Source organism: Triplophysa rosa, linkage group LG1 (genome assembly GCF_024868665.1).
Source record: "Triplophysa rosa linkage group LG1, Trosa_1v2, whole genome shotgun sequence".
Classification (NCBI taxonomy): Eukaryota; Metazoa; Chordata; class Actinopteri; order Cypriniformes; family Nemacheilidae; genus Triplophysa; species Triplophysa rosa.
In genome coordinates this window covers 37,676,068-37,693,436 of record NC_079890.1, presented here as the reverse complement: position 1 = coordinate 37,693,436, position 17,369 = coordinate 37,676,068, and the positions used below count along the sequence as shown (strand labels likewise).

The window sequence follows — 17,369 nt, the reverse complement described above, 5'->3', positions numbered from 1 at the left end:
ACCGTGGTGTCAATAACTCGCTAGGAAAATACAATTATAAACAATTCTGGAAACTATGCAAATAAGAGAAACACTCGAAATAAAACAATAATAATGTTCAGTAGACAATCTTTGCTTTGTATTTTTATCTGAAATTTTATGGGGACCCCTTGCAACCTTCGGGAGGTCCCCGGTCCAGTTGGAAAACCCCTGATTTAGGTTACACAAATCTTTAGATATAAAGCCATCCATGCTTTAGGATCAGTTAATCTAGGCTTTTATTACTGAAGTCTTGAATAATGTTTCTATACAACAGCAGAAAGAGCAGATCGGTTTCATTTCAGTGTTATTTTCTGTTTCTGTTCTTCTGCAGATGTGAGGTTGGCACTACACATTGGGCTCAATGTAATGACACTCCGGTGAAGTTTGCTCGTTTCCCCGTCACCGGTCTGGTGGAGGGACGCAGCTACACCTTTCGTGTACGTGCGGTGAATAAGGCCGGTATGAGTCACCCGTCCCGTGTCTCTGAACCGGTAGCTGCCATGGACCCTGCTGATCGCGCACGGAAAGGTTCGCGTGACTTGCAGAACGAATACACAAAATTAATTTAAAAAAATCAGTTTGTTTTTTCTTACTTGCTTTTTCGTGTTTTGTCATCCAGGTACATCTGCTCCCTGGACTGGTCAGATTATTGTAACTGAAGAAGAGCCTGTAGGTGAGAAAAGTCAAAGAATAAATAAAATCCATTTCAGAATTCATGGAAAACTTGGAATGTGATTTCCAGGTTTGGAAAAAAACGTCATCTACACCACAGGTCAAACGTTTTTGGACACTTGAGTGAAATGTTTCTCGTTGTTTAAAAAAACATTTGATCTGAAAGTCTAAGCTTAAATGTCTGGTTTAGTAGTCAAAAATATAATTTTGCAAACAAACACGTTTTTTTTTCATGACAAACTAACATTTTATTTTATAAAAAGTATTTTTGAAATGGATGACACTGACTGAATAATGAAGAAAGAGCAGCCAATAAGAGCACAGAATAAATGGTAACTCCTTTAATATTGTTTAAAAAGCATCTCAGCGTGAGACCTCAAGAAGCTGCTTGAGAAAATGACAAGAAAACATTTCTGCAAATTCTAGTCAAAAGGTGACTACACTGATAATGATGACATATAATACGTTTAAATATGATTTGTTACAACATAATTCCCATAGTTCCCTTTGTTTTATGTCATAATTTTGATGATTTTATTATGATACTAAAATATGGAAAAAATATGAAAACATACGTGAGCAAGTGTCCGAAAACCTTTGACTGGTAGTGTATGATATACTTGGTCAAATGTTAAAAGTTATGGAAACTTATAAAATCTTAAAAGTCATGGAATTGATTTTTTAAAGATTAAATCTTAAGAGTCATGGAAATTGATGAAACCTTAAGTCATGTCAGATAAAATCTCAGAAGTCTTGGAAATTGATAACATTTCAATTGATCAAATCTTGTAAGTCAGAGAAATAGTCATTAAATTTGATAAAACAGTAAAAGGCATGTAAATTAAGATAACATTTTTGGGACACATTTGTCCACTAATGAGAATAATGAATTAAAAATATTTCTTGTAAGCATTTGCCCTATAAGTCAATTTTCAATCCTTCTCCAGTATTCATGAATGACCGTATGTCTGTTTTTACCCTTTGTCACTGTGAACATTCCTCTCACAGTCAATGACACGACACAGATCAGTAAAGAACCAATCACGACGCATGCTTCGTTTTATCTTGATCGACTATAGAGGGAGTCGTTCCCGGCCGACCTTGTGACCTCAGTGTCATTGAAGCCACTAAAAACTATGTGGTACTGAGCTGGAAGCCCCCGGGTGAGAAGGGTCATGAAGGGGTCATGTATTATGTTGAGAAGGTGAGATCCCCAAATTTAATTCACGCGGAAATGATCTTTTTATTCTGTTTTTAAATCTTTTTTATTTGTGTGTTTGTGTGTGTAGTGCGTTTCTGGCACAGACAGCTGGCAGCGAGTAAACACTGAAATCCCGGTGAAATCTCCACGCTTCGCTCTCTTCGATCTGGCGGAGGGCAAATCGTATTGCTTCCGTGTTCGCTGCTGTAACTCGGCTGGTGTCGGAGAACCATCAGAACCGACCGAAGCCACCACGGTTGGAGACAAACTGGGTATGACCTTGAGAAGAATTAGGTTATTATGGGGTTCTTACAGAGTATTTTAACTTTACATACTTTGTATCTGACTATTAGAAATAAACTTGTGTTTAAGTACTTGCAAAAGATCATTGAACATCTGAATGATTTTTCTTGAACGTTGTTAAAGGTGTAGTTGTTAAAAATGATAATTTACTCATCATTGACTCTCCCTCGAGTTGTTTCAAACCTGTAGACATCTCTTTATTCTGTTGAACACAAAAGAAAATATTTTGAAGAATGTGTGAATTTGGCTGTCTGCATGTTGCTTTCATAGCGATCTGATGCATAAATGTATCATTTATAAACATAGTTTGATAGAATACGATGTGCATGTTTAATAGCTTTGCATTATAGGTTTGTCTGTCAATCACCAGATATCCCGTCAGCCCCTGGTCGTGTGGTGCCAACCCGCAACACGGACACGTCTGTGGTGGTTTCGTGGGAGGCGTCGCGTGATGCTAAAGAGCTGGTGGGCTACTACATCGAGACCAGCGTCGCTGGGAGCAATGCCTGGGAACCCTGCAACAACAAACCTGTGAAAGGCACCAGGTATAATAATAACAAATGATTAACGCAAAACAATAATGCAGCCATTATTCATACAGAAACACACAAATGCTTCAATCACATACGTATGAGCTTAAATGTCAATAAAAAATATGTTATAATACATTGTTATCTTTACATGTGTTGTTGTAGGTTTATCTGTCATGGCCTGACCACGGGCGAGACATACGTCTTCCGTGTGCGAGCGGTGAATGCTGCAGGAATCAGTGATTTCTCACAAGAATCTGAAGCTATCGAAGTTAAAGCTGCTATTGGTGAGTCTGTGAATTCCTATTAATGTGACTTTTCATTTAAAAGGTTGTGGTGGTGCTTTTCACATCACAAACCACAATATCCGACTTTCACTTTTCCAATTCTGCCCTCCATACTTCACCACCCAGACTCACACATTCCCCGGCACTCCTGTGCCAGGGCCACACCCACCAAACTCTGAAGCCCCGCCCCTCCATGTCTCCCAGGAGGTGGGGTCAGGAGTTGTAGACTTCCTCTAGTTTGGATCACGACTGATCCAACATAGCGGTGACTACAAACCAGCCCACCCGGCACCCGGTCTGTCACGCCCACCCCTTAATCTTCTCAGCCCTGTCCCTCAATTGTTTTAAACCTGTCCCTCTGCCCGTCCTTCCCTCTTTCTTTACCCATAATGCCTTTCTACTGATTCATGTCCCTTAACCACCATGAGACTTTGTGCTCGGCAGCATGCTCACCTTTATGAAAAACACTACAAATGCGAAGAAATTGGCTTGGTAATCTTTTTTTAATAACTTTTCTTTTTTGCTGATGTTTAACCTTGTCTAATTTAGTTTGCATGCATTTATTTATTTAACTCAAGCTTTTATCTGAAGTCACTTATAAATTGCTTTAGATTGGTTGCCCACAGAAAATTGCCATTGCCCACAAGGGGGCCCCAGCTGACTTCCAAGAGGGCCTCAGGATGAATGATAATTTAAAATTAGACAAAATAAGCATTGAAATACATTTAACTAACTAAAAACCAAGATAATTCTTATTATTTGTCCATTTTTATACTGAATGAACACCTTTCTAGTCAACGTGATACTTCACCCAGAAATGAAAATTCTGTCATCATTTACTCACCTTCGAGTTGCTTCAAATGTGTACACATTTCTTTGTTCTGATGAACACGGAGAAAGATATTTGGAAGAATGCTTATAACCAGACAGATCTTGCCCCCCATTGACTCCCATAGTAGGAAAAAGGACACTGATAGTCAAAAGTGCCCCAAAACTTCTTTAAGAAGTAATTTTTCCTACTATAGTCAATGGGTGTTGAGATCTGTTTGGTTATAAGCATTCTTCCAAATATCTTTCTCCGTGTTCATCAGAACAAAGACATTTATACACATTTGGAACAACTCGAAGGTGAGTAAATGATGACAGAATTTGAAGTATCAAGCTCTGAAATATTTTATTGGGTAGAAATTGAGAACCCCTGCTTAAGATATATAAATCAATTTTAGACTGATGAACCATTTCTGCTAGTAACTTTTTTTTACCTTCGTGAACTTAACCTCTTGAGCTGTAATAAATAGATAACACAATACAACATGTAGTTTGTCATGATATAGACCGTTTCGTCGGACGCGCACGCACCTGACCCCCAGTTAACTTCCGGTCTGTGTTTGGCTAGTTTCTAATAATATAACTATTTATATTTAATTTAATTGTGTTAATGTTCATTTCTATTATTATTTTACTGTATAGTAATTGTATTAAATAAACGATTTGTTGAATTTTGTTGTATGTTCAATTTATTAAATAAGCAATTTGTTGAAGGGGTCCTGTAGTTCGGTCGCATTTAAACAAACTGTATGGTACACTGACATCTAGCGGTTGAGCTTGGTATCGCAGCCTACATTCGAAATATTGGAGGGACAAGTTTAGCCATCTAGCGGTTCTTCTCGGTTTCTTTTGCTTGTTATCAGAAATAATCTACAGGCACTCTACTGTTGGTGAATGTGTACCGGAAGTTTACTGCAGCCCACCAACGCGCGTATGGGCAGAATCGTTTTTTTATGTCGTCACTTTGAAACCGTCTAATTCATTTATTTTACAGTACTGTAGATTGTACAACACAAACACGATAGAATAACGTGTAAATAAAATACACTATAAAGTATAAAATGTCAAATGACAGTGTTTTTTCATAAAGGACCAGCACAAAGAAATGCAATCAATGCATAAACTAACTAAACTGTCTCTGGTGTCTTCTCTGTTTCTAATATCTTCACGATATCTCAAGGCTTTTTCTTTCTCTTGTTTTCTTTGCTTCTCATAAATGAAATATACTTTAAAGGCGGGGTGTCCGATTTCTCTTAGCCGTTGTTGATGTTCAAATCACCAAAACAGACACACCCCTACCCCCATCTTTCGTCAGCGCTCGGCTCGACTAATGTCCGTCCTGTGCACCTTACTGCTGATTGGCTACAAGGTTGTTTTGGTACTCGGCCCGGCTCAGTTGTCTAAAGCGTAATTCGGAAATCGGTTACCCCGCCTTTAATAGTAAAACATATGCAGCTTGTTTTTGCATGCTTCCTGCTAAAGTTCACCTCTTAAAGATGTAAATATCAGACAGAAGTCAGTAAATGACTGACAGATGCATTGTGATTGATTGTGTGTGTGTTTTTTTTCTGACCGATATGTATTTCTCTCGCTGTTCTCTCTGCTAACTCCTGTAGGGGGCGGTATTCCTCACGGTGTGTGTCTGGAGTCAGTGGGTATTGGGGTGGCACTAACCCAGCACAGCTCTTGTGGAGTGGGCAGGCATGTGGCGTCTCACTCCTCCGCTGGCGCACCTTTAACACGCTTAGCTAACGGTATTGAGAGGGCCGAGGGAGGGGGTCAAGTAGGGCATCCACCCACCCTTAACGAGGGCAAACAGTGCAAGAGGGGGAACGTAGGGCCACCCGAACCCACTAATAAGCAGGAACCTGAAATAGCGAAACCGGCTGAGAACTGTAGCGCTGAATCGTGCACACCCGACTGTATTGAAACGGAGCCGGAAACAGGATCGGCCGACAATCGTAAGTGCTCGCTAAACTCGTCTGTGGAACCAGAGAAAGCAGAAGAACACGGGAGAGGACGAAGAGGATCAGGTGAGAGGATGAAGGTTATGTTCAGGTCCATCATCATCAACACCCTCCTCAGAGTTCAGGCCTCACCCGTCTCCTCTTTCATTCATTTCTTTGCATTTTTAATCTCTCTTTTTCTTTTTCAAACACTTGAATGTTGGTGCAGTTCGTTGCAATCTGTGAGATTCATTCAGTAATGATTATTTTGCTCATCATTGTCAATTTCTCAAATTGACTCGAGAGCTCTCTCATGAAATTAGCATATTGTTTTCATGCAGTTGTGGTTTAGTATTTAAAAAGGTTCACAACATGTCAGATACAAACAGGTTTTAAATGAACAATTGATGACCGAAGTTTTATTTTAAACCCTATTGAGTGCCTTGCCCCGTAGACGAATATTATAAAAATATATTTTTTAAAAACTGAGGGACGAGTTCCTAAACCCATGTTAAACCAAAACATTCTTTATAAGGTAAGTTTTCTCCGTTGTATGTGTTTTGTTAACAACACTTTATTTTTTTATCACCAGCCACAACTGCCAATATGCTGGACACCTTTCACACCATACGTCACCTGGTCACAGTTTGAAGAATACTGATGCACTACGCTCCCCCGTGTACATTATTACTGCTCTCTAAAAACACAGAGACGGTGGGATAAGCTTTCTAAACATTGTGCTGTTATACTGTGACCAGCCCTTAGAATGAAAGATTATTGGATTGTGTTTGGGAGCGTCACAGTGCCAATCAGTATTTCTACACTTCTGTGATTGGTTTGGATATTTTGTTGTCATCACCTTGACACATTCTTAGACTTTAGGTGTCTGTGTGCCAATGATTCTTAACCAGTAGGGAGCCTCAGAAAACTTTAATAAAAAAAATGTAATAAGTAAACATTATATGTAAAATCGTATTTTTATCCTGGATAAAAATCAGGGGTGTGATGCTGCCTATGTACAAAATGGGAATTGTATGCGTACTTATTTCTCAACTAACATATCTGGATATATAAAAAAATAAATTGGGGGGGGAAATGCCAAGTTTTATTACATTAAAATTATTAACCCAAAATTAATTTAATAAAATTATATCTTGAAGAATTAGAAATTGAATCGTTTTGTAAGGTATCTGAAGTTTAGTTAATTTAATATTTAAATTTTAAACGTTGAATATGTGTATGCAGTAAACCTATTGATGTAAAATATTAAACAAGTGCAATATTTCCCATTTTTTAATAAAATCAAGGGCCTGATGTATGAATGTTGCGTATGTACAAAATGGGAATTGAAATGTGCATATTCAGTTCTCAACAAACATCTGGATTTATAGAAAAATAATTTTTGGTATACTGCCAGCCAAGTTATTACATTCCAATTATTTAACAAAAAAATGTATTTTATAAACTGATATATTTAAAATTGGAAATTGAAAGGTATTGTATATGCATAGCAAGTTTAGTTAATTTAATATATAATATTATTAATTCAATATTTAAATTTTAAATGTTGAATATATTAAATGTATGCAACAGGAAACTTATTTTTGTAAAATATTGAACAAGTATAACATTTCATATTTCTCATAAAAATCAAGGGCCTGATGTATAAATGTGTATGCACAAAATGGGAATTGAAATGCGCGTACTCAGTTCTCAACAAACATATCTGTATTTATAAAAAAAATATTTTTTGGTAAACTGCCAAATTAGTGTAATAATTCTTATTTCTTTTAAAAATATATAAATGTGTATGCACAAAATGGTAATTAAAATGTGCATATGCAGTTCTCGACGCTAATTTATCAAATAAATGAACATATATACAAAAACTTTATTCCATTTATTTCGTTTTAAAAAAATGAATTTTGTGTTAAATCTATAAAGCAAATCTCTAGATGATTCACAGTTGATAACTTCTGACAGCATTTCAGCAGTACGAGTACAAGAGAGAAAACCCAAGTCTTTGATTTATTGTCTTTGGCAGTTTGAAAGGGTTGAGAATTAGTGTTAAACTGTAAATCTGCTTCTCTATTAACTGTCATATTGTGCTATCCCAGCATCCCCTGCTCCTCCCTATGGCATCACTGTGTTGGAAAGTGTGCGGGACTCGATGGTGTTGGCATGGAAACAGCCCACTTTCATTGGTGGCGCTGACATCACCGGCTACTTCATTGATTACCGTGAGGTCATAGGTGGAGTGCCGGGAAAATGGCACGAGGCGAACATCAAGTCCATCAGCGAGCGAGCGTATAGAGTGAGTGTTTGCACTTTTATATAAAACTGACAGCTTTTTTACTTTTATTGTATGAAAGTCATCTTGGAAACGTTTTGCAGTATATACTATATTTATATTTAGTTTGAGATTTCTAACTCGCATTTATTCTTCTTTTCCAGGTGTCGGACCTGAAGGAGAACATGCTGTACCAGTTCCAGGTACGCGCTGCCAATATGGCTGGCGTGGGCATCCCATCTCAGCCCAGTGAGGTATTCAGATGTGAGGAGTGGACCATTGCTGTTCCTGGTAAAGAAAAACTCAATTACTTTCACAAGCCACAGTGTCCCTGTAAGAGAACAAAACAGGTAAATCAATCTATCTTTGTTTTGATGCAGGACCACCCCATGACCTCCAAATACAGGAGGTTCGAAAGGACGCTCTGGTGTTGCTATGGAAACCACCTGTGTACCAGGGCCGTGACGCTGTCAATGGATACTACGTTGATATTAAGGAGACTGATGCAGACTTTGAGATGTGGAGGGGTGTTAATGAGAAAGCCACTGATAAGAAGTACATGAAGGTTTGTGCTGGAGGTGATGGGGTGGGCCGGTTGGATTCTAAAGGGGTTGTGATGTCAGTAGTCGGTCATTGCTTTTCTGTGCGGTTCTAGATCAAGGATCTAAAGGAGGGCGAGTCGTATGTGTTCCGCGTGCGAGCTCAGAACAAGGCTGGTGTAGGAAAAGCCTCAGAGACCACAGAACCGGTCAAGGCCGTGACTAAACCAGGTACTACACCCGTTGGTGGAGGGAGATGTCAAAAAAAGCATTTTCTCTTTAGTCACTTCTCACGGTGACACTCAAGGGTGCCAAAATGCTGTTTAAATCAAAAAAGAAACTCATTGGCAAACTCAAAGAATATCAGAATAATCCAGCAGATCATTTCTTTCCCACAGGTACTTCAGAGATCGTGGTGGAAGTTGATGACGATGGCGTCATTTCTCTGAACTTCCAGTGTTCGGAGCTCACTCCTGACTCCAAATTCATCTGGTCCAAGAATTATGAGGAGATGTCAGATTCTGACCGCATGACCCTGGAGACCAAGGGCAACAAGTACGTGTGAAGTATATGTTTTACGACAATTTGTAAATATTGAATTAAAAATAATGGCTCCTGATCAAAGTTTTAGTTTAATTGTAGGTTTATTAAAAATTCGAATGAGCTTTTATTTGGTATTTTTGGTTTTCATGTTATTTTGTAGTTTATCTATTTTGTTTTGTGCTTTTGTCAATTGCATTTTTTAAAATAATGTCACATAGTTTTTTTATTACAGTTTTAGTTGGTATTTAATTTTAATTTATTTTTTAGTTGATTACTTTAGTGTATCCTCGTATTTCAGCAATATTTTTTATTTTTATTTAAGTTTTTCAATAATATTGTAATTAATATAATATAATATGATTATTATAATCTGTATTTAGAAATGTTTTATTAGTTTAGGAATAATAATCCTGCTTCTGGTGAGTCATAAAAATATTGTGCCATTTTTAAACGATTAATATCCTAATTTATCAATTAATATTAAATATGTTTTTCCTGTTCTCTGTCAGTTCTCTACAGTTTGTTCCAAAATATATTTCATATATATTCAAAATGGATAAAAATCTTTATACATTTTGTATTTTGAATTTAAATAAATGAGTTTCAGTTTACTTAAATACATTTTACATTTCAAAATACACTAAAAAACATGAATTTGATCATACACTCTTAAAAAGGATGTGTTAAATAAAACCACATTTTTGTGTTACTGTATGGAATTTTTACATATTATGGTTTTTTTTGCACATTATTAGTCGATTTGTGTTGATTTTGTGTTAAAAAAATACTAGGGACAATACCAGGTTAAATCAAAAGTAACACAAACTGTGTTGTCCTTAACTTGACACAAAGATGAGTTCAGTTAAAGACGGATTGTGTTGTTAGATTGTTTATCTTTCGGCAATGGTTGTGTATTGTTGTGCAGGTCTAAAGCGATCTTTAAGACGCCTTCAGAAGAGGATCTGGGGATCTACTCTTGTGTGGTCACACACACTGATGGAGTGTCAGCCAGCTACACAATCACTGAAGAAGGTAAACATCAGCATCTCTGTTTCATTTGAGAATTTTACTGTGTTTACCGGAGTAACTGTTGATCATTCATCACATCTCATGTTCCAACAGGTCTAAAGGATCTCCTGAAAATCAGCCACGAGCACAAGTTCCCTAGTAAGTCCTCATGTCGGTGTGCCCTTGCAAGGGTTCACATTGGAAATGTATATGAAAGGATCTGTGATGTCAAGGTTGTCCTGTCCCTCTGCAGTTATTCCTCTGAAGAGCGAGCTGGCCGTGGAGTTGCTGGAGAAGGGCAGAGTTCGCTTCTGGCTCCATGCGGAGAAGATGTCTGCCAACGGAAAAGTCGAATACGTGTTCAATGACAACATGATTTCCCAGGGAGAGGTTAGAGGAAAATAAACTCAGACACACGGAGTAATGAATGCATTCGCACTAAATATATTACACGTGATTTGGACTTGATACATTTGAGGTTTTTCTCTGTGTTGTAGAAATACAAGATGAACTTTGATAAAAACACAGGCATTATTGAAATGTTCATGGAGACTCTGAGCAAAGACGACGAGGGAACGTTCACTTTCCAACTTCAGGACGGCAAAGCCACTAATCAGTCCAGTCTGGTGTTGATCGGAGACGGTACATCTAAACATTCATGTGCATGTACATGTGTGTGATGTATGAATTTACATTGATGAGAAAATCTCATTGATTTCAGTCTTCAAGCAGTTACAGAAGGAATCAGAGTTCCAGAGGAAGGAATGGCACAGGAAACAGGGTAAGACCGCACAATGTATACAGTATGTATGTACAGTATGTGTATTTTATATACTATATATATTAGGGCTGTCAATAGATTGCATTTTTTTAATCGCGATTAATTGCACCCCATTCGAGCGATTAACTGCGATTAATCGCACACGTATAGTGAAATTAAACATACACTATTTCTTTTGTTTAACATGTTTATTTTAGTGCTGTCAATCGATTAAAAAAGTAACTAACTAATCACACACAGCTTTTATGTTTTAAATATACTTTTGCATTCTAATAATTTCACATTTTATCTCTAAACTAATGTAGAAATAACACATTTCTTGAACAGCATCATTTTATGAATGAGAGCCAGCATTCTAATATTGCTGGCTTTGCAACTGATGTCTTTATTAATAGTTTAAAGGCCTTTATATGAATAAGAGCGTGATTATATAATGTAACGCTAGACAACGATGACAGAAAAAACAGATGTTGCGTTAATGGCGTTAAATATTTTTAACGCGTTAATCTGAAGGAATGTATCGCATGCGTTAACGTTGACAGCCCTAATATATATATATATATATATGTATATAAAGAGAGTTTGTTAAATATAAATGTTTTTATTTGCACATGAAATCAAGCGTATAGCGTTAGTTCTGGCCGGTCACGTGAGTCAAGCTTGCATCAGCTGATCCTCCTCTACCTATAGAAATATGACGCTTTCGTTTTAAAATTCATTCAGCTAATAGCAGCTTATCGCGTCGCTCAGGAGCAAATTACCCTCCTCCATCCCCAGCTCCAGCTCACATTTACAATGGGGACTTGACTTCTGTTATTCCTTTTCAAAAGTCGCAACAACACTTTAATTATGTGTTACACTTGTGTAAATGTCTTTAAGAACTAATGACATCTGCTTGTTCTGTTTAGCATAAGGGGGTTTATCGCTTGCATGGATGGGCAGGGAGTTTAGCCCAGAACAGAACGATACCACCAATCTAAACTGTATGCTAATCATCAATCATTTTTGACGGTAGTGAACCTGAAAGAAACACTATGTAATGTGCAGTGATTTAAACAATTTGACTTTGCAATATTCCGATTGCATGTTAAGTTTTTTTTTGTGATAAAAGTCATTCATGTTGCAAGAATGTAATCCTCCTGTATCCGTTGCTGAATCTGCGTGTGTTAAATCACTGTTGTGTGTTTACTATAGGTCCACACTTTGTGGAGTATCTCAGTTATGAAGTAACACCTGAATGCTGTGTTAGACTGAAGTGCAAGGTGAGCTCTTTCTCTCAATTCAATTTAAAGTACTTTTTTAGAAGGATTATGGTTAGTTTTAATATTGCCAAAACATAATACATAAAACAAGTAATGACAAAAAAATAGAGCAATGTCACTATAACAACAAAACAATAAGGTGGTTTTAAAATAAGGTGCTGGGTAAAGATTAAAATTGAAATTAAAATTAAAATTAAAATTAAAATTAAAATTAAAATTAAAATTAAAATTAAAATTAATGATATGATATGATATATAAAAATACATTTTTTTAACCTGACAAGGAACAATAAAAGAGAGCGGGATAAACATGATTAAAAACACAGTTTTGTATTTCTCTTTCTCTCTGTTCTCTATTACTTGCATCCATGTATATGACTCGACTGTTGTAGGTTGGTAACATGAAGAAAGACTCTGTGGCTCTCTGGTATAAAGACGGACGTGAGATTAAAGTCAATGAGAAACTTGATTTCTCTGAAGGAGTGTTGACTCTGGAGATCGCTCAGGTACTGTACGGCCTCTGACAATGCTTTATTAATACCTGAAATGAATAAAATTGAAGTTTAAAGTTTGAGCTTAATTCATTACTGTGAGCTTTGAGCCGTTGGGTTTTGTGTGTGCACTGCGTACTGTATGTGTTTGTTTGTGAACGGCAGATCTCAAAGAAAGATGCCGGTGTCTATGAAGTGGTTGTGAAGGACGACAGAGGCAAAGACACATCAACCCTCAATCTCACTGACCAAGGTGACATTCATATTTTATCGAAAAAACCTTCAGAATTTCTTCTGGTTTATTCCAAAATCATAAAAAACCCGCTTGTTCTTTTATAAACGTTTGTTCTTTTTTTTTAGGATTTAAAGATTTGATGAATCAGGTCTTCAGTGTTATTGGTAAGAAATGTATTTTGAATATGTCCTATTGAAGATCAGTCTTTACTGTATATTATAATTTAGACACCGTGATCAGAGTAACAGCTGATGTTCTGTTTGTCCAGCCAACTCTTCCACTCCACTGAAGATTCAGAGCACTGAGGAGGGAATCAGACTTTACACCTTCGTCAGCTATTACAACGATGAGCTGCACGTCACCTGGCATCACAAGTGAGACTCTGATAAAGTATTGTCAGTTGTTTCCAAAAATGAAGATTTGTTGTGCAATTTGCTTTAAAAAAAAAGTTTATGTACAATTAAAACGAATCAAAAGCCAACTAAAACTTAACAGCGAAGATGTTTATTTACTGTCTGTGTGTGTGTTATTTAAAGGGACGCAGCGATCGCATTCACAGATCGCATTAAGAGCGGTGTGGTGGGCGAGCAGCTCTGGCTTCAGATTTCCGAACCCACTGAGAAAGACAAAGGGAAGTACGCCATCGAGTTCTTCGACGGTAAAGGAGGTCTGCGCAGGACCGTGGAACTGGCAGGACAGGGTGAGGAGACACCCCTAGCTGTAATGCCGTCTACATAGACAGCTGTCCTCAAAGACCACCCTAACTGAAATGCAATCTATTAAAGGGATAGTTCACCCAAAAATGAAACTTCTGTCATCATTTACTCACCTTCGAGTTGTTCCAAATCTGTATAAATGTCTTTGTTCTGATGAACACAGAGAACGATATTTGGAAGAATGCTTATAACCAAACAGATCTTGCCCCCCGTTGACTCCCATACTAGGAAAAATAACTTTATCTTTTTTTTTGGTTCTGTTGAACACAAAAGAAGATATTTTGAAGAATGTAGGACAGCAAACAGTTCTTGTCTCACTTTTGACTACCATTGTATTTTTCCTAGTATGGGAGTCAATGGGGGGCAAAATCTGTCTGGTTACAAGCATTCTTCCAAATATCTGTCTCTGTGTTCATCAGAACAAAGACATTTATACACATTTGGAACAACTCGAAGGTGAGTAAATGGTGACAGAATTTTCATTTTTAGGTGAACTGTTCCTTTAAGTGATCTGTTAAAGTGTTCTGCATTGACAGCAAGTGTTCGCCATTAGGATGTTCACAATGACATGCGTTAACGTTGACTTCAATAGTGCATTTTATTTGGTCTACATAACTTTATTAGCTTTATAAAGCAGTGTAATATTTATCCTTCTGAAACCTTGTCTCTCCATATTTTGTGATTTTTATTTTTTGTCATAATCATTCTTATTAGTCACCCTTTATGTTTCGCAACTAATAACAGTATTAAAAAGTGCTTGTCAAGGATGTTTTGGAAGGACGGCAGTGTTATGTTAGATACTGCGGTTATGATGTCTAAACACGTGTTAATGTTTCTAATGCATATTGGTATAAATGGATGTTGGTCTTTCAGCGTTCGATGATGCGTTTGCTGAATTTCAAAGACTCAAGTAAGTGATGCATACTGGATACGAACGCAAAGTTTGAATAGCTAAAATGAATGTTGATGTCTTACACATGATGTTTTTTTTGTCGCAGGTCTGCAGCCATCGCAGAGAGAAGTGAGTAGAAGAATGCAGAAACACTCATCTTCATCGTTCACTCTTATGAGATTCAAATTGAATCTTTGTATTAAACATTTGAAGTCACACACTGAAGAAATGTCAACATCCAACATCAATATTGGCAACAGCAGCTAGGTTTCCTGAGATATTCTGGTGTTATGATCATGGTTTCCATCTGTTTCATGCTAACAGGATCTGTTTGTCTTTGTATTATTTCTCAGATCGCGCTCGCGTGGCTGGTGGGCTGCCTGACGTCGTGACCATTCAGGAAGGAAAGGTAGCGTTTGCCCATAAGAAAAAAATCGCAGATGAGATCTCTCCAATATCTCAGTTATTTCTCCAAGAAATCAATGAGACTGAACAGAGAGCAAATGGAAACTTTTGTTTAAGTCTCGTCTGCGTCTTTAATATTTGTCTCATTAGATTTTCAGAAGAGATGTCAACAGTGTCTCAAACTGAGCTCAGATTTGTCAAGTCTGCAATCAGAAGTCAATATTATTGAAGATCTCAATATGAACTCAAACATTTCTCATCAAGTTGACCCAAATCCAGATTATTTTACATCTACAATCTACATCCATTTGACACCTCCACACTCTTCATAGATTTCAACAATTGTCCCATGTGTTATCGTTTTAATTTCCCCTAAGCAATGTTAGGAGAAACATCTGAAAACTGAGATAAGTTGATACTTAAATGAAACGCAACTGAGAACTCCATCAAACCTCCTGAGCTGTGAAAGAGCAATTTCTGAGCAATAACATATTTCTCTGGGTGCTTGTGAGTAAGCCTTTAATTGATATGATTGTTTCAGTATGTGTTTCTATCGTTCAGGCTTTGAATCTGACCTGCAACATCTCAGGAGATCCGGTGCCCGAGGTCACCTGGCTGAAGAACGAGCGTGAGATGGTTTCTGATGATCACTACATCCTCAAATTCGAGTCTGGCAAGTTTGCCAGTTTCACCATCACCAGCGTCAACACGTCCGACTCCGGCAAATACAGCATCCTGGTGAAGAACAAGTACGGTACCGAGAGCGGCGATTTTACTGTAAGTGTCTTCATGCCAGACGAAGAAAAGGTGTCTTCATCGCAGACGAAGAAAAAATAAGCCAAAGAGAATACAAGCCAACGAAATGGGAGTTCCTTATTAAATCGTTAAAAAGTATATGTACAAAAAAAGGAAAATTAACAAAATATGTATAAAAGTACCATCTCATGGGAATTCGTACATGCGCTATTATTAGAAAAACGCAATAGTTAAAAAGCTGATGCAAAAGCAGATCATATTAAAACGTACGAATGAGATCGTACAAATTCATGAAATGGTTATGAATTGCCATGAGGTTGTGTTTAAAAAAATAAAAAATTAAATATTATAAGTGCATTTTGGAAAATTTAGGTAAATATTTATTGTTGACAGTATTCGTTGCATTGAATATCTGAAGGTCTGTACTCGATGAAGAGTATTAATGGTGCTAATATCTTGGTTGCGGGTTGCAAATAAAATAATGTCAAAATAATAACCCCATAAATCAGAAACAGAATCTCTGTATAGTTTCAGTTTTAAAGTAAAACTTTACTGGACCGTTTTCTCAGTTTCTCACCCGTATGGAAAGAACACGGTTTTAAGTCCAGGTTGTGTTGTGCTTTATTGTGTGTTTGGCTTTTCTTGTGTTATAGATTCAATGAGAAACAGATGCACTAACTCTGTGCATGAACGTTTGACAGTCAGCTCTATTGTTTCAGTTTATTTCCATCCTGAATACCGGAGGTTCAGTCCTGGGTGGGATGTTGCAGTCATACGAGATGAAAGATTTCTGTGAATGCTTCCCTAATAAATGCACTGCATGTGACATCACTCCCTCCCAAGATGGAGTCATTTTGTGAAAGCATATTGATCAAATCTGAGAATGTTACGACCTCACTTCCTGTTTTACCTCACAGATAATCACATGTCATTTCCAATAAATGGAGCACACGTTCTCTCACCCTCCTCTCTGTCGTCTTCTTTTCTCCTCCACACTGCACATCCCTTCATCCTGAAACCTGCATCTGAGACGGCGACGTCGTCCTTTCGCCTGAGCCCTCGACCCGACTGAACACAGTCACCAACTTCACCTTTTTCAACTCCAGATCTAACACGCACATACAATTCACAAATAGGGTCGTTTTCATATATTAATCAAAATGAAATATTTAGGAACATAAAACTTTTATATTGGTATAAAGGTGAAGTGTCATTTCTGTGCCACTGGTGTGCGTAGTACATCTTTGCTACCTTTTGTGTATTTACCGCTAATGGCTAACTCTTATAAAAAAGAAAAAGTGTTAGGGTCGTTTTTTAAGAAACACGCATTTTACTTAGACATACACTTCTGTTTAAAAGTGTAGGGTCACTTGAGTGAAATGTTTCAAACATTTTTGTTTCATTCATTACACGACTTGTTAAAATGAATGACTTGGACTGAATAGTAAAGAAAAGGCAGTCAATAAGAGGTCAAAATAGACATTACTCCTCACGAAGCGGCTTGATAAAAAGACAAGAGAACATTTCGGTAAACTCTAGACAAAAGATGATAAAATATAACATTGTTTTATAACACATTATGTGGGATTTTTCACATAGTTCCTAAAACTACATTTGTGTTATTCCAAAGTTTATTATTCTGAAATAGGGAAAAAATGAGTAA

The 17,369-nt window shown here is 37.2% G+C and overlaps 1 protein-coding gene across 5 annotated transcripts in view; it reads left to right on the top strand.

Annotated features, from left to right (window-relative positions):
- Positions 1–16,691, top strand: part of myom1b (myomesin 1b) — a 30,449-nt gene extending 13,758 nt beyond the window's left edge. For 3 of the 5 annotated variants that reach the window (XM_057336611.1, XM_057336586.1, XM_057336578.1), the window contains 27 exons: positions 353–549; positions 641–694; positions 1,773–1,897; positions 1,983–2,166; positions 2,568–2,742; positions 2,893–3,014; positions 5,459–5,875; positions 7,906–8,102; positions 8,243–8,369; positions 8,459–8,643; positions 8,734–8,848; positions 9,016–9,172; positions 10,086–10,192; positions 10,283–10,327; positions 10,422–10,558; positions 10,666–10,810; positions 10,890–10,949; positions 12,144–12,211; positions 12,604–12,717; positions 12,868–12,955; positions 13,063–13,101; positions 13,206–13,311; positions 13,474–13,637; positions 14,527–14,563; positions 14,652–14,674; positions 14,899–14,954; positions 15,512–16,691. In XM_057336611.1, coding sequence (XP_057192594.1) covers positions 353–549; positions 641–694; positions 1,773–1,897; positions 1,983–2,166; positions 2,568–2,742; positions 2,893–3,014; positions 5,459–5,875; positions 7,906–8,102; positions 8,243–8,369; positions 8,459–8,643; positions 8,734–8,848; positions 9,016–9,172; positions 10,086–10,192; positions 10,283–10,327; positions 10,422–10,558; positions 10,666–10,810; positions 10,890–10,949; positions 12,144–12,211; positions 12,604–12,717; positions 12,868–12,955; positions 13,063–13,101; positions 13,206–13,311; positions 13,474–13,637; positions 14,527–14,563; positions 14,652–14,674; positions 14,899–14,954; positions 15,512–15,787 — 3,520 coding nt within the window. In that variant the 3' untranslated portion in view covers positions 15,788–16,691. The remainder of the gene's footprint in view (positions 1–352; positions 550–640; positions 695–1,772; positions 1,898–1,982; positions 2,167–2,567; positions 2,743–2,892; positions 3,015–5,458; positions 5,876–7,905; positions 8,103–8,242; positions 8,370–8,458; positions 8,644–8,733; positions 8,849–9,015; positions 9,173–10,085; positions 10,193–10,282; positions 10,328–10,421; positions 10,559–10,665; positions 10,811–10,889; positions 10,950–12,143; positions 12,212–12,603; positions 12,718–12,867; positions 12,956–13,062; positions 13,102–13,205; positions 13,312–13,473; positions 13,638–14,526; positions 14,564–14,651; positions 14,675–14,898; positions 14,955–15,511) is intronic. The other 2 variants (XM_057336604.1, XM_057336595.1) reach the window with 1 other exon arrangement.
- Positions 16,692–17,369: the final 678 nt, after the last annotated feature.